At 46.1% G+C, this 21,753-nt stretch overlaps 5 protein-coding genes across 5 annotated transcripts; 3 read left to right on the forward strand and 2 right to left on the reverse strand.

The window, feature by feature from the left end:
- Positions 1–88: 88 nt before the first annotated feature.
- Positions 89–1,908, forward strand: N7483_002530 (DUF3435 domain-containing protein; the record flags this gene model as incomplete). Its single annotated transcript, XM_057085967.1, has 3 exons — positions 89–426; positions 483–856; positions 917–1,908. The coding sequence occupies 3 exons, from the start codon at positions 89–91 to the stop codon at positions 1,906–1,908; spliced, it is 1,704 nt and encodes a 567-aa protein (XP_056952116.1).
- A 1,555-nt stretch (positions 1,909–3,463) lies between these two features.
- On the forward strand, positions 3,464–4,160 carry N7483_002531 (BTB/POZ domain-containing protein; the record flags this gene model as incomplete). Its single annotated transcript, XM_057085968.1, has 2 exons — positions 3,464–3,589; positions 3,657–4,160. Coding segments are annotated over 2 exons (630 nt in total), but the record flags the coding sequence as incomplete, so codon positions are not given.
- Positions 4,161–7,616: 3,456 nt separating this feature from the next.
- On the forward strand, positions 7,617–8,920 carry N7483_002532 (uncharacterized protein; the record flags this gene model as incomplete). Its single annotated transcript, XM_057085969.1, has 3 exons — positions 7,617–7,765; positions 7,872–8,211; positions 8,315–8,920. 3 exons carry the CDS (start codon positions 7,617–7,619, stop codon positions 8,918–8,920), a joined length of 1,095 nt encoding a protein of 364 aa, XP_056952118.1.
- Positions 8,921–10,627: 1,707 nt separating this feature from the next.
- Positions 10,628–12,847, reverse strand: N7483_002533 (uncharacterized protein; the record flags this gene model as incomplete). The annotated part of the gene is made up of 1 exon (XM_057085970.1): positions 10,628–12,847. One exon carries the CDS (start codon positions 12,845–12,847, stop codon positions 10,628–10,630), a length of 2,220 nt encoding a protein of 739 aa, XP_056952119.1.
- Positions 12,848–13,575: 728 nt separating this feature from the next.
- Positions 13,576–14,184, reverse strand: N7483_002534 (uncharacterized protein; the record flags this gene model as incomplete). The annotated part of the gene is made up of 2 exons (XM_057085971.1): positions 13,576–14,039; positions 14,139–14,184. 2 exons carry the CDS (start codon positions 14,182–14,184, stop codon positions 13,576–13,578), a joined length of 510 nt encoding a protein of 169 aa, XP_056952120.1.
- Between the last annotated feature and the right edge of the window lie 7,569 nt (positions 14,185–21,753).

The raw sequence follows: 21,753 nt of genomic DNA on the forward strand, positions 1-21,753 counted from the left end.
AAATGAGGACCCAATGTCCGCTGAGTTAGGTCGAAGAATGAGAAAGGTTCGGCTAGAAATTCTTTGTGGTATATCTTTCACTAACGGAATGATTCCAAAACAGAGCATCCGAAAGATCGTGAAACGTAAGGGGTTGATTACGGACGAAAAGGAGAAGCCACCGATGTATATTGAGGATGTGATCATTTTGCAGGAAACTGTTCTCCGCACAATGGACAAACGATTTTATATTGGCCTCCAACGAATGCAGCAATGTCTCTACAATCTTATGGCTTGCTTTACGGTGAATCGGATCAGCGCAATGAGAAAGCTCCAATACAAACATCTGCAGTGCTCAATCCAACGGGATCCAAAGGGAGGACCGCCGCGAATTTTGCTCGAAATCACCTACAAATTTGCCAAGAATCATCTTGGGGTGACACAAGGGTAATTTCTTATTCAGTAGAAACCACTTGGAGGTAGAGATCACTGATATTGAGCAGAAATACCTTTGTCATTCCCGAGATCATTCACGATCCGTCGCTTATTTTGAGCCCTCATGAATTTTTACTTGGCATTCTTTTCGACGACGATGCCTTCCGCGCGCCTGGAATGAAATCCCAGGATGACCTAAGAAGGCTTTGGCTAGAAGATGGCCGACAGCAGCTGCCATTACCGCTGAAATCAGAGAAATCAAACCATTATGTATTCTGCAAGGTTGAAGCAAGCCGCGGTACCATTCGCGTTATTCGGGATCAGCCAATCTCGAATTCAGCTTTAAGCAAGCAGTATCAAACATTTGGGGAGATTGCTGGTTTTCCGAACTTGTACACGCATTGCAACCGATACGGTGGCGGAACAATCCTGAATCAGAGTAGTAAGTCACTTGTCCCTCGACACCTGTTAGGAGTCGAGAAAAAAGGCTAAGAATGTCAAGGGCTTGTAAGCGATGCACAACAAAACTTGATCATGAAACATGCAAGTATTCGAACGTTTTTGAATCATTATCTTCCTCGTCGCATCGGCACAGATATGCAGGCCTTGATGAGAGGGCTCGAGCCCGACTCAGCGATGATGAGAGCGGTCACCTGTATGGGGAGATGGGCCGACACTCGACGGCCTCGCGAGCTTACTGATGAACAGAAAGCGAGTATTGAAACGATTCCGGAGCTGCAAGATGCGATATACAAACGCGATAGCTTCGCTCGGAAACCCGAAGAATGTGGCAAAAACAGTCGCAAAGGATTAGATCGACTCGAAAAGCTCAAGAGGAACGTGACGAACACACGCAGCCGGCTACTATACGATCTTCGCAAGCGCGTGAGGGAGGAATTTGACAGTAGTCAAGCTGTAAAGGACATCGAGCGGCAACTGACTGCTGGTACTGTGGTTCACAACGATGAAACTCGGGAACTGCTGGTGGCCAGAGAAAGCATGCTCCCGCAACAGATCTTTCTCTTGGAAAAGCTGATGACATGGCCAACTTCGCGGTCTTTAGAGCAGGAGTGGAAGCGGCGAAATGAGGCAGTCGAAGCTGTTCGCATGTATTGTGGCGTGCGAGAGGGTGGGCCTCGAAGAGGTCGACGTCCTAATAGGCCCATTCCTGTCAAGAACACCGCGACAGATAGCCCTGCCACACTAGCTTCCGCACAAGCTGTCTCACCGTCGTTGCAGCGTGAGGATGCTTTACAGAGGGCAGAAGCGCACGTCCAGACGGCCTTAAAGCCTCTAGGATGTTTCCAATGCTTTGGCAACCGAGAGGAATCTGACCAGCGCCGGTTGAAGCACTATTCTCGGCACAAACATCTTCTGCGCCATTTCCGAGATACGCATATAGATGACCGTCACTGCAACTTCTGCAACGAACTGGTCGACGATGAAATGATCTGGAGACGTCATACGCATCATAATCACAGGCTCAAAACATAAGCTAGGATGGCCGACACTACAGTATCTGCAATCAAGAGGTTGATGATGAGATGGGCTTGAGGCGGCATGTGGATGAAAGACATGGAGTAGAGACCTGAAATTTTTCTGTCTCCGCAGGGTTTCGGGGGATGTTATTGGCAAAAATAACCAAAAATGTATATTGCGTTGTGAGATTGGAGTACGCGTAATTATTATCAGTTGTTTCCTTTATGGCATTTCTATCAAGTTCGTCAATAGAACTCAAGTTTTGAGTGAAAGCTACGATGTAAAGGGATACCTGATTGTAGATTTATAGTTGTTTAGGAGAGGTTTGGATTGCTGTTCTAATGTCTTCATCGAGGAACACAAGTGTACAGGATGGATCGAAATCAGTTTCACCACTTGCACAGGGAGATTCTATTTGTCAAGGAACTTAACTATGTCAGCCTTACAGAGAAGGTCCCCAGATCAGGTGTCGAAACATAGCCGAGATCCTATTAGTTTCGAGACAATCACCGCAAGTGTTAGTCTCAGTATAGATTGAAGACCTTCCTACCTAATCCTACCCAAATCTCCCTTGATTCGTATACATCCCGTACTTGCCTCGCCTAGCCACATTGGTGCTACCCAAATCTAGCCACTTCATTACACTATTTCAAAGCCTCTTTCGAAACACCCTTGTAGTATCTGCACCTCGCCACAATTCAAAGGGTAATACCACAAAGTAATTGGTATTCAAGCTTTCTCTAGCGATTAATATTTCCAAGCGAGGGGAGGACCAAGAACGATCCTGCTAATTCCAAAAATTCGAAAAGAGTTCTTTAGGTCTTGTAAGAACAGCCAGGATTCGCATGTGGTCACCCACCATACTACTCTTCAGCCCTTTCAGCCCATTCGCCCTGAATGCCCTGAACACCACTATTTGACACCTAAATACACCTAAATACACCTGAATACATGAATACCCCGCACATGCCTGAAGTGCTGACGTGGCCTTCCCCTGCTTATGCTGATTTCTGCCTCCAGATGTGTTGTTACTGTCACGACTGTCTGGTCTGGACTGGGCTACCTTTTCTCTCGGGATGCTGTTCAAATCTTATATTAGGAAGACATGGTGGCCTTTTCCAATATAGAAAATCAGACCTATGGAATATATCCATTCTAGACTGCCTACTGCGACCAGACATACGGTCTGATAATACATTGCTATCCCTGTTGCTGCCTGATTTATGAACTTAAATACCTCGTTTCAATCGCGCCAATCATCCGGCCGCAACTAGTATCTGTAACGTTGACCGCTTTTACCTACCCCCTGCGATATAAGAGTCCCAGGAAGGTTAGCCCGTAGGCCAGTCTGCCCTTTCGCACACCCCTGTGTTAGACATGGACAAGCGTCTTTTCTTAATTTCCAGTCCTTTTTCTCTCCAAATTACCATATATATGTTGTGCGGCATTCACTCATGGCTTCCATAAACAAGTCCTCAGATTTTCTTTTATCGTTATTGTCCAGGTACCTTGTGTCATATGATATTCTTCTGTCACCGACCAGAATTCAAGAAATCTAATCTACTACAGTGCCTTGGAGACCGGAAAGTATTCGGATTTGACTTTAAGCTGCCAAGGCGAAGAATTTACCGTCCATAGTATGGTTTTATGCAACCAATCCGGATTCTTCGAAAAGGCCCTTAGCGGCCAGTTCCAGGTAGGTAATACGACCCTGACCGATGTTGGTATATACGCCCGCCCTAAGATGAATACTGGGCATCTAGGAGTCGCAATCCAGAGTAATCAATCTTCCCGAGGATGATCCGGACATTGTGAAGAAAATGCTCGATTTCTGCTATCGGGGAGACTATCTTGACAACCTCGAAGACGGGACCGCAGAGAATGCAGCTTCTACGTCTTGTGCCCCGTGTGAAGAAAGTTCTTTGACAGGGGTATCTTTGGCACCAGAGACGATCAATATCCACGTTTATTTGATTGCAGATAAGTATCTGATCGATCGCTTGACGGTAGTGTCTCAACAAAAGCTCCAAGCAAACCTGAGTGATAATTGGAATGATCTGCATTTTATCGGTCTTCTCGAAATCGTTTACGGGAACCAATTCCCACCACACTCGCAGCTTAAGGAATTGCTCCCTGAATATGCCATTGAGCACCTTCCGACACTCGAGAAATATCCAAAATTTGTGGAGTTTCGTAATTGCTCCTCAGAATTCGCTGCTCTGTTGTTGAATCTGCTTATCCAGAAACAAATTCAGAGAGCCTGGTAGGCATGTCTATCAAAGTTCCATGCTCAAGGCTGTCTTAATGAGTCTGTTTTACTAGCCCGACACGTTCTGCCGACCTGATTCCTATAAGTGTGGCGATTCCTCTTTACCACAAAGCTTATAGCCAGCCCCAGCGATATCATCGATGTACTGTTTGCTCTAGGAGCTTTGACAGTAGAACAGCACTTCGGCAGCATGACGTAGACTGTCATCAGTGGTGTACAGATTGTGGAAAGGCTTTTAAATCATCCCAGAAAGCTAGGAATCACCGATTAAGCTCTCATGGGGGGGTATTAAAGCTCTTCTCATGTATTTGCTACCCTATTCAAACTCTTTATATATTGGCTAGCTTGACCGTAATTTAGTCCTAAGGCAATGATGCTAGTGCTAAAAGTGGCGCAAAGTAAGGAGTCTGCTGCGTAGTATCATACCGGAGAAATCTTTTTCATAGATGTGACGGCCAGGCAACTGTGCAAGAAGAGAGGCACAACTTCAGATATGACAGGCGCGGTGCCAGCAGAGCAAGAGTGTACTTCACCCTCTCCTCTCATTTCTTGTTTTCTCCATACTCTTCCTCAAGCTTGTTCTTCGTTTACACTAGTAACCTCTAGGAATCAAAGATCTATTTCTTTTCCTTCCTCTATTTCTAATCTCTTTACAAAAGGAGGACCTAGGAGATGACCTTACTTTATACATCCGAGTACCTTTATGGTTAATTGGGAAGGCAAAAACCCCTCGTGCTCTTCGGGAAGTTAATATTCAAGCTCTAGGGTGTGTTTGGCGCTATAATGATGCTGCATGGATGCGTCATGATATTATCGAAGATTGGCTACACTCTTTCTACGGGCGTATTAGTATGGATAGACGAGTCTTATTATTATTGGAAAATGCGTCACCACATACTATTGGTGTTAGAAGGGCACCACCACCACCGCGTTCTTATTTTCGAGTTCCCAAAATCGTCCTGTTGATGAACCAGTCAAATTCGGTCCCCATCTTCGCTGATACATCGCCCTCGGTAAGCATCCAGCGAATGATTTCGTCTGTGGATCCGGGGCTTATTTTGTCGTTGTAGAAGTACGGTATCAATGCAGCAACTCTTATTTCAAATACTAGCTTGACCCCTGGCTTCGCGAAAATCTCATCTACACGGTCCGAAGACGCGTTGTCCACGATAGGACCGACCTTGGCCCTGGCCATTTGCCACAGTGTTTAGCGAAATCTTCAAGGACAGACATCTGTCTGCAAAATATGCGAGAGGATTATGCCATCTAGGTTATATGCAGGCAAAATCTGTTATTTTTTGTGCCCATGGTGAAATCTCTGATCAGAGTTAGACACCAAACAATTTAAGAAGAGTTAAATTCGGAAAGGTGATGAACATATTCATCTCACAAGATGTTACCGCCAGATTAGCCATACAGCGAGGATATGCAACGAATTTCATCGTGAGAGTTTCTCGAGCCTTCTTTCGAGACAAACAATCCGAGACAAACAATTCGAGACAAACAATTCCTATTTTAATTACTAACTTAGAACTTCTCGAAAATCTCCCCATCCATTCTTCTTACTCAATATCCATCAAGCCATACTAAATCCCATCTATTTTTATCAACCTACCTTCCTATACTACGTGGTGCCATCAAAATCGATTGAGTTTAAGCAGATTCTTATCTTGCTACCTTTCTTTTTGTTCTCTAACCATCAAAAAAACCTGCTTGTCCCTACATGATTATGTCGTTTCTAAATGAAGATCCCTGGGACAGTATCCTTCAAGCGTCCCGCTCCTCAGATGCTGCTCAGTACATCCCAGATCTCTTTAATGATATACCCCCTCTCAGAGTCCGTGTCTACCTGGATTGGTGGGGAAGGGATGGAGCCGTACCATATGAGAAGTCATTCCCGGTGGAAGTTTATGGCCCATGTGCTACGGACGATTTGATCTGGCAACTTTGCCATCGCTTGAAACAGCACCCCACTAACCACACGTGGGAAGCTTACATGACGCAAGACTGCCAAGGAATACTGCATCGCTACAATTGCATACGACAGCTGCAACAGGAGAATCCTTCTATGCGGCACCACCATCAACTACCAGTGCCACCAGTACGGAGACTCCTGGTCACACCGATATTTTCCGGCCATATGGATGTGGATCGTCTGCCACTGTGGCATATTCAGGGAGAGGAGCTTTGGGGGTACGATATCTGTTTGTTCTGGGGAATGGCTGCTCGTTTTCAAATGAATTCCCAAGAAGAACCAGTGGAATGGCATATTACCATATATCCATTGGATACTGATCGACTAAAACATCTTGAGGCGATATCCCTAGCGGCCAGCGAGCAGGTTTAATATCTGACTACAGTCCCTATGGTGTTCTGTACTTTCGTTCTTTATAAGATTGCCATTTCGGGTAGGTAGAAAATCCACACTCCTACACCTCTCCAATCCCACCCTATCCCGCACGGTACTCTGAGTAGTCTGAGTAGTCTGTTGGTGCTGGATCGACCCGTGCACCTAGAGGACACTTCCATCAAACTTTCACCTCTTCACTACGCACTGGATTCTTGTTTCCCTTTACGTATTAGTGTTTATCTCCTCTCCGCTTTTGCTCTCTGACAAGAGATGATCTACCATATACAGTCTTCCTCATGTAGTTGTTGCACCTCTTCAAATCGATTGGCAGGCATTACAGCATACGAAGTCCTAGAATCGAGGGGTCATGCGGGGATCTACTCACTCAAGCCAATGAAACCCGGGAACTACGACTAATCACAGGCTTTATTCAAACCGAGCAAACTAGACGGCCGCATTTCACTTACTAGCAAATCTCTCACGTAAGTTCCAGGGGGCATAAACTGTCGTTTCGCAGCCAAATCTCTGATTTCAATACAAATTAGTACAAGTACAATTCGCATTTACCAGAGCCTGACCGAAAGTGGCTACCCCGCTTGTTGGGTTTAGCGTCTGTCTGTAGGGGCCTGTTCCGGTCTAGCGTTTCCCAGATCAGGTATGGTGTGCCACGCTAGTCCCTACCGGGATCTGCCGTGGGTCTCCGCCTTCCTTGGTCTTCGTGGATGTCAGACTCGCTGTCTGGTTGTAGTAGGCGGTCTGTTCCACTGATGATGTCGATATGTCTGGTTTTCTATTTTCTCGTAACGCGTCCTTAGATACATGCAAATTCTGCCGGGTCACCTGATCCCGCTAGACCGGTTCTGGCTGACAGTGGACTATATAATCTTGCCGGTGCGTCGCTCGACGACCTCTGTCGCCCAGTCCAAAAATACGGGCCCGGACGCCATTGCTCCGTCTCCCTGGTCTCTCGGAGATGACCGTCTCCAATAGGAGCTTCTCCGTCCCCTCCTCTCCCTGCTTGTGACGCATGTGAAGGACGCTTACTTCGACCAACTTGGTACTGTGAGTCGCTGATCTTTTTTTTTGGAGGGCTAGAGTGACCTTATGGTGTGCTCCGGCCAGTTCGAATGGCGCGCTTTCATCCTGCCATTGGCCTTGTCGCCTGCGCACGCTCGTGCCGGCACATTTTCTGTCTTCTCTCGCTTCGTTGACACTGTCCAGGTCCACCCTACCTCAAGCTCTCCCGACGGAAGGTTCATTAATCTTCTCTTCTTTACATACATTGAAATTGTGTTGGTGTTCAAATGCGCTAAAATTTTTGGGGGCTGTGGCGCAATCGCCGCTGAATGCACAGCTCAGGCGGTTCGAGTTCTGTGGCGATCGTTTGGATTCACATGCGGAAGAAGGCGGCGAGCTCGACGCAATGATCTTGTCTTTGTGCTCCTTTCGAGGCCTGAAGCGTTTGCATTTGAAGATCTCGAACTTCCGAGAATCCTGTCAGCTGCAGGCTGTGATTCGACACCACATCGCAACCCTGAAGACGCTGGCATATCACGAGCAACAGCTTGCTCCAATTGACGAGAATAGGCTATGGTGGGACACCAGAGATTACGCTCCTTCGTGGATCTTTGATCGGGCAATCAATCTTCAGTTATATCACATGACCGCCCTCGCCGTCTGCGCGAGCCCGGTCTTTCTGGTAAGACTCTTCGCATGAATTTAGATGACACTACGTTGGAGGGAGCGGGAAGGGCGAATTGAGCCCCGGAAACAAATGAAGACGCTGCTGATTCCCAACTTAGCAACCCACTCTGGAACTAGGGGCCAAGAAATCCAAACTTGAAATCTTGCACTTCCGATTTATGGGTCTAGAGCACCTACACCGTGATATTCAGTCGGAGGTCATGTCACAGATAAGAGGCTGTCATTGGTACTGCTCATGTGGTTGCTGGGCTAAGATCTTTCGACGGAGTTCTCACCCTGACGACAGGTACGGTTTTGCAGTGAAATGGGAAGAGTCCTTGGCTGCTGAGTTGATAAAAGCATCTGGCCGCCAGGCGCCGGTAGAGGAGTCCTGGATGAACTATAGCGAAGCACGACAGATCGTGGAATTTGCGGACTGGGCATTTGGACCACGGGGCCTTCCGAGTCTAGAAGTCTTGGCGTTTGGGGACTTCTCATATGGAGAAAGGTATCAAAAGCAACGATTCTTAGCGCGTCGGAGGCAGAAGAGCGTATCCGACAATGCGAGGAAAGAATCAAGAATCACTACGGATGAGGAAAGCGACTGGGCTCTTTGTATATCCAACGAGGAGTCCCTTCTCGAGACTTCTTGTTTCGAGGATCATGATAGCTTTCTTTCGGTTTGCCCTGACGGAGGTTTAATGGAATCACCAGAGGAGTGGTAGGCAGGCGCTTGGACAAAACAGGCACGGGTGAAGAGAAAATTCCAAATCATGATCTTGGTGGAATCGACCTTCAAAAGTGGAGCCATTCCTCTCAGTACATGTACTAGCGACACCGATCATGTACAGTATTTCTTTTGTACAAAGGACCCAGAACGTGTATTGAATGAATTCCGAACTCTTCCAAAATGCACTGCCTTATGTCCTAGCATCTACCGAATGTACCTAGCAATCGCTCAATGTTGCAAGCTAAGAACTCATCCCGGGCAGCTTCTGGCTCCTTTTCAGCGATTGAAACGAGGTATGTACGCCGAATGGAAGACACGGACCCACATGGCGCATTTGGATTCCCCTGAATGCGAGGAAGCTCACGCTACGACGTGTTTCTAGAGTCGACCACGCCTGTTCCTCACATTTATTATTTATCTGAAAGAGGTGCTTCTCATCAACAGGAATATGAGACACTCACACCCCTCATACTTCTTAGTATATGTCTTAGTCTCCTGGGAGCTACTTGTGTCTCAGGAGCAACGATTGTCTGAATCAAGCTTTAGTTGCTCTCAGAGACGCGAGTTCTTTCCTGGGAGCACAAAATCTGGTCTTATACAACATATGCTATTCTAGGACCAAGTAGTGATGTAAGTTAGATGTATCCCTTCTTCTGGGAACGGATTCGAACCCCACGACTTTAACTCTCTTGGTTATGTCGTGTATTCTACCACGGACCGATTGTGGTCCATTATCCATGATTTATTAATAGGATGCTGACTTTACGTGCAAACAGATCAAACATTAGAGGTTATTGGTATGTATGTAAACAAAGATCAAACTGAAAAGAATTTTCAAGAATAAGACCTATAAATCTTTTGTTCAAAAACCAAGTACTGTATGCGAAAGTTTGAGAGTCCGGTTGTATGGAGCTTAAATTAGACCTGGACTTTGGACCATAAGGATAGTGATGGTAGTCTGCCAAGTAGAATTTCTTGCATGTTAACCATTTACCCAGGAAGACGCCTTATGAGGAGGTTTCGGCATTTATGGAAGTGGAGTGTAACTTCGAGGCTCTGACTGGTAGGTAAAGCTCCTTCTCGTTGGATCGAATGAAGGGGAGTTTCTGCTCTTGTCGATCTTGGCCGTCCTCCTTCAAGGTTGGTTTTGGATGTTCGAATCTGGGTGCCGGATGAGATTTTATGTCTTGCCAAAATACATGTCCCTCACTCAGAATCAGATGCTCTGTTCCTGTCCCAGTGACATCATTCTCCAATTGACTCAGACTCTCTGACATCCCTATGCCCTTTATCAAGGTACTTTCATAGATAGGCAGGGCCAGGACCAGTGAAGACCATAATACCAAACTAGTGACGGACTTCATGTGATGTTTACCTATGAATGGAATGACATGAAGGAAAGAGGACTTGGGGGGGAGAGAAGGTAATGAAGGAGATGTATCCGGGCTAAACCCCCGTCGGTGGTTTCTCGCTTTTAGTTCGGTGATCACCAGCGGCCATGCCATGTGGTCACTATAATCATGCGATTATGAAACAGGATGATCAATTGTATATGCATCCAATAGGTACCAATATGCTCCCAGAGCCCCTTAATTAGAGTTAATCAAAAGGGAGCAGGTATTCAATTAAAGACATCTCTATTTAACTTGATCCTCCACAAAGAAAGAAATTATGTGCAGACATACTTGGCTTCCACCCACTTTCACGAAACACGCAAACGTTTATTGCTTGACTCTTGACAATAAATCCCAAGGTGTCCTTTCACTGGTCTCGGTTGAGTTGGTCGAAGTTTTAATGTACAGCGATGAAAGTCAATGATCAGCGCCCGGCTAAGCTCTTCATTCCAGAGGACATTCTCACCCCGAAGGTCATCATGGATGATTCCTAAAGCTTTGATTTCTTTATCCGATTTGTGAATCTCTTTGCGAAGCCATGGCGTCAGCTCCATAGTCGCTATGCTCTCGCCTCCCCAGCCCATCACCAGCATATGGCGAATATCTCCGGCCCCATGGAGGAAATAAATTTTCGCTAGGTCGATTGTACCAAGGAAGACAGGTACAGCAGATGCTTGAGCCTTCTGCAAGATTCGGTAGACCTGTACTTCGCGTGAAACTTCTTTCCACAGGTATGATGTGGTTCCCTTTCCAATGACGGTGTACCCGTATGTGGCGCAAGTTAGTTTAAATGGCGCACCACATGCCCCGCAGCTTCCAAGGGATATACAGCGATCAATATTCTCATCTAGTTGTGCTTTCAAAGAAAGCAGCAATCCCTCTGAAGTAATAGGATGTGTACGGTCGCCCTTGTCTTGACGATGAAGAGTCACGTTTGGACAAGACTCATCTAAATCACCGCCGCTATGTAACCCAAGTAAACATCTTTGGGTACAGAATTGTGAATTGCGGTATCGGGATTGATTCCCCGGGTCAGTTCTGGTATTAGGCGGATGAGCGGGTTGTTGAACAGATGGCGAAGATGTAATTTGGCTGAAGCCCCTTTTCCGTGAGGCTTGGTTCGGCTCAGAGCCTGAGGAGTCTGGTGATTGCGAGCGATGACGTGGAGTTGAGGGTGCACAGCTAGCCTGGGATCTTGTAACTCGGCGGCCTTGTGTTGGAGATTCCGATGGGGATGAAGACGCTTGATAATCTGCACTTGGATCCATAGTTGACTCTGGGCTGGTGTAGGTGGTACTATCGGAATGTAATTGGAGCTGTTGCAATTCTGGTTTTGCAATTTGAGAACGAGTATGGTCGAAGCTGGTTTTCCACAGATAGGGGTTTGAGTATACATTGTTTCTCCATTCTTGGCTACGCAGAGGGGAACGGAATGCCATCAAGCACAGACAAAGGACCCGCGCAATAGAGGTCTTTGGCTCCTGAATATCCTGTTGAACTTCGCCCTTTAGTTCTCTGTTTGGGTCACAGAGAAAGTACTGCAATGTACCAGGCTTGTCGTAAGGGACGCGAAGAAGGACACGGGAAATTCCGTTTGTTAACCAGGAATACTCAAGTCCTTCCTGGATCATCACATGGTACTCCTGGACAAGAGCGGAGCAGACAAGCTTTTCAGCATTGTACTTCAATTTCCTCGCCTCTTCCTGGGGTATTTTGTTTGATCTAACCATTTCTCTCCATAAGTCCATTGGTCGAAGCCCTTTGTGGAGTATTTCGGTAGGAAGCTTGTGAGGTGGTTTGTATTCGACTGTAGTGAGGAGAGCAGTAGTGTTCCCATCAACCCGATGAATACAAAAGTGATCGGGCTTTGGATGGTGAACACTTGACGGCTGAAGTGTATTCGCTTCTGTGTGTGAATTAGGATTGAGAGAGTTGGTGTGATTGTCGAACTGGATTCCATCGCCAAGGCCGAACTCGTCTCGGGCGGCATCGATTTTGCATAGCTCCGTAACTATATCACGAACATAGCATTCCACTGCAATTTGCTCATATAGCTCGACACTCCGCTCACTGTTCATTGGGTCATGGCAAAATCGCCGAGCATCCTTTTCAAGGGAATCCAAGGACGTAGGCAACTGTGCTGGAGCTTCCATAGCTGGCTGGAGATATCTACATACAGCATTGTAGATTTCCTGCTGCTCATTCGGGCACTCTATCCATGGTTCTAGTCGCGTCGGGCAGTACTTTCCGGTTGGAGGGGGTATTTTCCCTGTTGTTGATCGAGACGGCGATCTGACATTAAGCGGTCTTGAGAGCAGGTTGTGACCATGGCGCATTAACTCCAAGAAAGTGAGCGGTCGGGTGTGTTCTTCAGCTTCCTTCCTTCGTTCCTCAGCTTCCTTCCTTCGTTCCTCAGCTTCCTTCCTTCGTTCCTCAGCTTCTTTCCTTTGTTCTTCAGCTTGCTTTCGTCTCTCTTGCTCCCTTCGATAGAGAGCTTCGTAATCTGTAGAGCTGCCGTCGGCCATCATTTCATCAGGGATAGCAATGGCCTAATGTATTTAATGTATTTCTTAGTCAGTATTTGATAGGGTAAATCATGTTAGTGCACATATCTTGAAGTATGGGAGTGGCAGGGACTAATCGATGCTGATGTTTAGTATGGGGATGTGGGGATCAAGTAACTGCCAGGGACAAGAGTAAGCGAGTTATCAATATAGGCGGTGTGATTTCTGCCTCTTAATATAGACCGCCTCCAACAAAGATACACTTACGGAGTACAGTGGCGTTAAATGAGTTTGAAACACCTTCGCTACCGCCTTTTATCCTGCCGAACTATTTTTGTGCCGAAATAACTCAATAAATTCAATAGCTAGTGTACCATCCGTTGCTCTCAATCACCTCCGTCACACGATGAGGCATGGTTATAGCTAAATTTTTTAACGTAGGTAGTTCAAGATCAGCCCAAGCCTCCTGTGCAGCTGCAGCCAATAGTTCTAGTTTCGTCTGTATCCCGTGCGTTCTGAAGCTCACTATGAAGCTGGTAAATCCTCTGCTTTAATAGGGCCCATAGGTTCTCAATTGGGCTTAGATCAGGTGAATGAAGAGGCCAGTCCATAACCTCAAAGCCCTGATCCCGTAGCCAGTTACGTATAGAATGAGCGGTGTGTACAGGGGCGTTATCTTGCATAAAAATTGCACCCTTAATACCACCGATTAGAGTAGGTAAGATACGTTGATATAAATCAAGTATTACCCACTAATTTACACCTCCACGAGGGGAATCAGGGTCACCTGATAGTGGAATAAGGCCTGTATGGCGCCTAGAGCCTGAAAATGCTGCCCAAAACATCTGTTTAACACCCTTATAAGATACCTCTTGGATATCACGTAGAGCAATTTGATCCTTTGGGCGCGTAAAGGTATGTTCGCGACGAGAGCCTTTACCACGCTCTACTGTAGATTCATCAGACCAAAAGACCTTTTTCCACTTCTCTGGGGTATAGTCACGTACGCGAAGTGCCCATTGAAGTCGTTTAGCCACATGCTCAGGCTTTAATTCAGGACGTTGAAGAACAAGCCATTTCCAAAGGTTCGATTCGCGTAATAAACGCCAAATTGATTGACGACAGACCTTATAATCTACTTCAGCTAGTAAATCATCATATTTCACACGTGGATTCTCTTCACATATTGATCTCAGTCTGGAGTTTCCCCCTCCAACTAAGCGAAGTTTAAGACAGATATTTAATTAGCAATACGTCGATGAGGCGGCCTGGGAAACACGCTCTGCTTTGGATGTGATTCAACTTTCTAACATACTTTGCTGCACATTAATCCCTAAAACGTCATTTTGCTCTTGTAGCATATGAATTATGGCGAAGTGCAGATACTTGTTTCAGGGAGAGGCATGTGGCCCAATCATATTCTAGCTCTAGCTCAGCTGAAAGGGTCATTGGCGGGTTCGCACGACGCAGAGTTATTCTCACCCGGCCATCACCCCTTGTCACCCTATCTATAGTGCACTCACCCCTTCTCACCCCCAATGACGTAGGGCTAAAGCAGCGCTCACCCCATTCTCACCCGGCGGCAGCCACCCGACTACTGTCTGTGTTAAGCCACACGCCGGCTAATAGTGAGTAGTATAGTGGGTGCGCCAAGATTCGGTTTGTCTTAGGCCAGGAACTGACATGAGTGTAAAATGATAAGTGGAGGATGTGAACCCACATAGCGTATCTGGGTCCCCCTGGGCGCTAGGAACCCTCTTTCTTTTGCTTCCTCACGCTACGTCTTGTACTTATTTAGAGTTTACTACAGCTTTCTTTAATATTGATTGTTCATCTGAAAGACACTCTCCTCATCAAGAAATACGTGAGACCCTCAAATTGGCGTTTAACAGGCCGACAAACGGAGATCCCAGGAGCCCTTTGATCCTGGGAAGGTGATATAGGTTCACACTTAAAGTACATCGCTAAGTGTACGATAGCTTTCTAGAGCTCCTAGGAACCCTAAGATTGTATAAGATTTACCTATGTGGCTAGACTCGTTCCACTTTCGTCATCGTGAGAGATATGCTCCCAGGAACACGACCATCCAGTATTAACTTAGGCCTCTCAATGGTCCGGTCCCGGTCCCAACTTTTGGGACTGGGGACCGGACCGGCGGTCTTTGGTCTTTTTTTGATATGGGCAGGACCCCACTACGGGGGACCGCGGTCCTCTTGGCGGTCCCCCATGGGAGACCGTAAATGCATAAAACTGCCAAGAGTTACCCTTTTTGGATGGATAATTTGCCGATTCATCATTTCTTTTAAGTTACATGTATTATTCGCTGTTTTCACTGTAGCCCCTTTATTTCTTGGTAAATAATCCCCTTCTTATTAAATAACGTAATTCCCGGTGTCGCCGTACACCCTACCCCACTAGAATTTTTTAAATTCAAATATTTCAATCCAACACGAATAAATTCAGTCATAAATACGATTTTTACATACATTGATCTTATGTCCAACCTCTCGACATCCACTACACCTAGGCTGAGCCCTAGGGGCTGGCTGATTCGGCTGAACAGGTAGTTCAACCTGGGTGTGTGATTCGACCATAGGTGCTTCAACAGGCAAGTCCACCTGCGTAAGTAGCTGTAGGCCTTCTTCAACATTCAAACCCTCTTCACAGGGTATCTGCCTAGCTGATCGACTGCGCTTCTGTCGTTTCTTCTCATTTGTAGCACGTAAATTGGCGTTTTCTTGTGCTAGTAGCGCAGTGTTGCGTAGCGATATACAGTGTCCCTTGATGATTTGATCTAGCATCAATTTCGACGGGCTTGGAGGGCTATTCGATCGCTGTTTTAGAAGACCTTTAAGCATTGAAGCTTGCTTTTGAAGCTGAATCATAGTTCTAGGTGTTTTGGGTGTAAGTTGACTAGATCTGCTGCTTGGTCGGCTACCTGGTGGTGTAGGTGTCCGTAGAGAAATATTCAATTTAGATAGAACTCTTTCAGCATCAATTGGTACATACTAATCCAGTAACTAAAAAGCTATTTTGGATAGTCTTTGGCCGAAAAGCCTCAACACGTGCACGTTAGAAATCAGCTAAGAAATCAAGCTTGTCGATATGGTTATAGCCTGTACGTGCAAGGTCGCTTATAAAACGACCATATGTACGTTTTAATACTGCAAAACAACCATCATCTAGTGGTTGTAAAAGATGTGATGAGTGTGGTGGCATGCAAAGTGGGATAATATTATTCTCTGAGCAGATTCGGTTAAATTGGGGCGTAAGGTTGAATTCGTTAATGGAATAAATAGCCTTTCTAGCCATCGTAAACCAATCTCATCAGTAGTCCAGCCATTAGCTGAGACCTCAAACCGCCAGTCTTTTGGTAGGTTATCGAACCAACTAGCAATAGCAACCTTTCCCTTAAAAATCACACATGGTGGTAATGAATAACCATCTACACAGATAGCTTCAATTGCCATCACCCATTCACGGTTCCCAGGCTGTAAAATAGCTCGCCGACCGTAGTATTCTTGCCGTGTTACAACCGTCTGTGTTGAAATAAGGCCCATCGCAAAGCCTGTCTCATCAAAGTTGTAGATATCTTCAGGTTGGCTCCCATTCTCATCGATGATATGTTGTACAGCTGTAAACCATGCTTTGATTGATTTAGGGTCTTCGTTAAGGGCACGTTGGTAGTCATATCGCCTAGATAAATGTGTCCGAATCTCTTCACGTCGATTTATAAAGGTTGATGGCCAATTCTTGCCGACTGTAGGTGGGGGATGGCTACCGCGTGCAGCTAATAGAATATTGGCCATATCTCGTACAGTAGCTGGCCTAGGCGCAGCTCCACGGGTGTCCATAGAGATAATCCATTCAGTAAGCGAATCCTCTTCCAACTGGGTCAATTTATGGCCATTTGGGCGTATATCGACACAAGATTGTACACCCCGCGCGCGATCGCGTAGTGTGGACTCAGGCACGCTAAATAGCCTGGCTGCCGCACGAAGAGACTTGACTTGGTCCTTTTGAATAGCCTGTAGGGCTAATAAGACCCTGCACTCTTGGCTGGCCTTTTTTTCGGCCGAAATATTGCGCTTTGGTGGCATGGTAGGTGTTTGAATTAGGTAGTGAAGAGGGGAACCGTTAGGCAGTGTATTCTAGATACACGGGTCGATCCAGCTAGCATGAATGGACAACACCAACCAACATGTACGGTGTGGCCGGACTACCCCGTAGGGGTGAGATGAGAGATGTGTAGGAGTGTGTATTCTAGACTAGTAACGACAGGCATTCTTGTACGTACAAAGACGGGACTGAAAACATGACAAAACAGAGATGTAACCAAACGGTAATTCCAAGTACGGTACGTATAGTAGGGGACAGGGTACCCCACTACAGTAGGTAGTGTAGTGGGGTACCATGTCCCCCTACTAGGTGTACCATACCGGGTGTTACATTTCGGTATTATTTGTATTGTCGGTTCTGTTATTGTATGTACAAGAATGGCGCTCGTTACTAGTTGAGAATACACACTCCTACACATCTCTGATCTGACCCCATGGGTAGTCCACGCGCACATTGCATGTCGGTTGGTGTTGTTCATACAGTCTAGCTGGATCGACCCCTGTATCTTCGAGTACACTGCCTCACGGTTCCCCTCTTCAGTAGGTAGAAAGACGCGATTTTAGATGGGGTGCGCGACGCGACCGGGTGCGCGGTCCGACCGGGAATCACGTTAACGTATCCCGTAAGCGAGCGGGTCATGTAAGCGGGCGGGTCAGCTACCTGCTACCCATATATATTTTATACTGTTATTCAACCAACAACAAGAATAATTAATTAAAATAACATCTCCTAATTAGGACAAGTATTTCTTCTATGTCCAATATTTCCACAATTCGTACACTTTGGCAGCGCTCTCCCAGTAGCCGATTTCCGCGCTTCCCGCCGCTCTGCATCGACCACCTGCTCTGCTTCTACTACCTCTCTCTCTGTCTGTATGCGCTGGTTTGCGTCTTTCACAGTCATTTCACCCTTATTAGCCAACTGCCTATGAGATAGGGCACGCTTACGTGCCTGCCGCCCATTCTCAGCACGTAATTGCTCAATTTCATGAGCAAGAAATGCACCTGTCAAGGAAGACAAAGGAAACACTATATTGAGGATCATGCAGATCTATTGCCGTATTGGCTACGGGATTCGGCACCAAGTCCGGCCGCACATAGAGGGGGGATTCCTGTAGGGCCCGACTTACACTCCTCAAGTGTTAGTCGCTGTATCAAAGTGAACCAGCCCCTCGTGCTCTCCTCTTAGTATATCTCGCCTAGCCAACAGGTGTCACCCTAATCTGACAAGTTCATTACAGCACCGTTATGCATAGCAATCTCACATCCCTTAATCAGCTGCTCAAGTGCTTCTTTAGCTGGGCTGGGAGGTGTATATGACCGCTGCTTTAATAGCCTTTTGATTGATAAAGCCTGTCGTCGGATATCGGTAGGCTTACATGGTGTATGGGGGGGTAAAGTTGCTGCTTCCACTACTAGGGGGTGGTGTAGGTGTATGTAGCTTTATATCAAGCTTCTCAAGCACCTGCTGCGAGCTAAGCGGAACTAAGCCAGCTGCTAAGAAGCTATTTGAAATTGTAGCTGGCTTATAAGCTTGGTCCTGGATAGATAGGTATATAGCAAGAAAATCAAGCTTATCAATGTGGTGTGTGCCATATCGAAGCTTCTGCTGGATAGCCTGCCCATAGGTATGCTTTCTCACACCAAAACACCCAACATCAAGAGGTTGAAGAAGATGGGAAGAATGGGCTGGCATGCATAATGGTAAAACATGGTTTTCCTCGCATATTTGATCAAATTCAGGTGTCAAGTGGCTACCATGACCATCCATAATCAAAAGCCGCCACTTCCCTACTACACGCTTATTTGTAAGCGGTAAAAAGTGATTCTGGAGCCAGTTTAATGTGATTTGATTGGTAGTCCAGCCATTATCACTAACATCTAATTGCCAATCAGATGGTAGGGCTTCGGCCGAAAACCAGGCTTGGTTAAACATCTTTGCTTTAAAGATGATATATGGTGGCAGTGCCCATCCCCGACTGTTGATTGTCTCAATAGCAGTAACCCACTCACGATTTCCTGATGTAAGAAGGCGTCTTCTTCCATAGTACTCAGCACGTGTAACAACATGGGATGTACTTGTCATACCCATAGCAAAGCCAGTCTCATCAAAGTTATAAATATCCTCATTAAGGATACCATATGTGAGAATAGTTTGCTGTACACGGTTAAACCACTCCGTTATAGTAGCTGGATCTTCACACAAAGCACGCTTATATTCATATCGACGTGATAGACGTGTAGCAAGCTCAGGTGTGTGTTGGATATAGTTATATACCCATTTGGTCCCAACTGTCTGTAGGGTGGTTTCTCCACGCTTTGCAAGCAATAGATTTGCTATCTCTCGCACCATAGGCTGTGTAGGTGCTGCACCCCGCGTATCCATAGAGAGTATCCATTTACGGAGCGAATCCTCTTCTAATTGGGTCAATTTATGACTATTTGCGCGTGTAGTAGACCGAGGTAGGTGGCCTGCTAGGCGTCGTTGTAGCGTAGTAAGAGGTATATCAAATCGACGTGCCGCTTCGCGTATAGAGGGGATCTCGTCGTTTTTCAAAGCCTCAATAGCAAGTAATACCCTGCCCTCTTGATTTGCTGATTTTTCGGCCGAAATAGTGCGCTTGGGTGGCATGGTTGCTGGTTGAAGATCGCGAGTTGTGTTTCGCGGTCGGAAATTTGGTGGGTGACCCGCCCGCTTACATGACCCGCCCGCTTACGGGTTACGTTAAGGCCTCTATCCGACATTATTTGTCAGACCTTAGACCTTTAGTGGTGTTAACAGCCTATTATTTCCGTAATGCATCCCCAGGCGCTTTACAGGTAGTTATTAATTAGAGCCGTATGAACTGGCTGGCTATTACATGCTAATTATGTGGTCTGGGTGTGGCCCGAATCGAGCTGTTCCTGGGAACTGACCTGGGTCCCCATCAAGATAAATGTCATCTGATCGCCAGCCTAAGAATACGGTATACCCCTCGTTTAGCTGAGAGTCGGAAGACTTCTTGTAAAATTCGAAACTAGATACATAAGAAAAATACAGTACAGGGAGGATCGAAATCAGTTTCACCACACCGGTAAATCAACGTTATCTTATCAACGAACACCGAGTGGCGCAGCCACACAAAATCGTCAACAAACAGAGTGGATTTACATTCAACGTATTTGCACATAGTTTAGCCCCAAGGGAGCCAAATCAACGACAGCGCCTTCCAATAACCCGGGCGTTTTTCAGTTGCTTGTAGATCGGCGGTAGATGCAATGATAAAGCCAGGATTCACGAGCTTTACCCAGACCAACAGACCGCACCAGATACCGCCGAGACCAGAACGGTTGGTCTCAGCTGCCCAAGAAGCTTGGTCTGATATTGATCTCTCTATGTTAAGAATTTAGGCGATACCATGCCCCATCGGGTGCAAGAAATTATCGAGAACGGGGGTGGTACACTAATTACTGTAATGTTTTTTTCGGCAGAGTTATAGCGGGGGAATCTAGGCGGTAAAAATCATAACGCAAACTGTCGGATAGAGGCCTTACTGCCTGAGATTACGTAAACCTACACTGTATTTTTACCTCTTAGATTTAGCAGAATTGAACACATACACACATCTGTACAATTGGACCCCATTGGGTGCCACATGCTGCTGAATAAGCCTTTATTCTGACACAAACTTTTGTCCAGTCACTGTACACTCTTTCCGGTTCCGCTGCCAAGACCTTGGCGCAGACCATTTATTCAGGTTGCCGCGCCAAGTCGATGACCACTATAATGACGTATGGCAAAGTATCTCCCCCTCATAAAAAACAGATCTTATCGTTTAGATATCAGATAAAGTTGATGGTTACTTTAATTTACTCGCTGATGGACCAACGTTATTGCAGCGGATTTCGACTCGATATGGTGGTAACCTCAATAAATACTCTGCGCTAAAGTCTTGGCAGTGGTGCCAAGAAAGATAGTTGAAGAGTGTACTACGGAGTACAGCGTGTATCTAACGAATTCTAAAATCAACTCCCAAAACTCATTTTTGGCTTGGACTGTCGTTTTCAATTACTCAGTAGCCCTTGTGGAGCCGTTGAAATCCATCCTGCTTTTTATTTCGTTTTGGCTGTACATAATGTATGTATTAAGGACTGTTGCTTTCTCTATCCGACACCGACTGACGAATCTAGAGTGAAGCCCTGTCCCTTTCTTGGGTGGCTATAGTGCCCTCATCACCACTTGATTTCTTTTTTAAATTATGTACGGTGATAATAGAGGATAGAATCCTTGAGACCCCGCAAAAAAACTTTCTTTCATCCGCAACAAATAAGAGATTTCATTTGCGTTTTGTATACAGTGCCAACCGCCATCGCCTTCCACGTCGGAAACAGAGAGCCGCTCTTTCAACCCCTAATTCCAACATAAATCTAAGCCCAGTACGGAAAGTCCGCTCTCGGAATTACTGCTTTAGGTGTAAATTAGTCATGTGATGAGGGTTTGAAACAGCCTTTCTATATTTGCAATATAGAAGACGATAGCGGTCGCCACTGTACAGCATACATGTAAAAAGAAAAAGAGAATCAAAGAAAACATCAGAAAACCTCGTATACACTATTGAGGGTTTAACATTGATTGTCTATACCCCAACAGTAAGCCCTATCACTCCGGCTTCGCCCCCACCCCCCCCCCTCAATGGAGCCTTGTTTCCAATCGCTGATGATGCCAGTCAGTCTCGCTTGAGATGAATGCAGAGCGTGATCAAAGAAACGAAGATGAGATAGCTGCTCATCGTGGCGACGCTGGAGCTTTTCTCTCTCAATTGTTAGATGCAG

Source organism: Penicillium malachiteum (genome assembly GCF_028827825.1).
Source record: "Penicillium malachiteum strain IBT 17515 chromosome Unknown utg000001l:1.0-8184562.0:1.0-8186909.0, whole genome shotgun sequence".
NCBI classification, from domain to species: domain Eukaryota; kingdom Fungi; phylum Ascomycota; class Eurotiomycetes; order Eurotiales; family Aspergillaceae; genus Penicillium; species Penicillium malachiteum.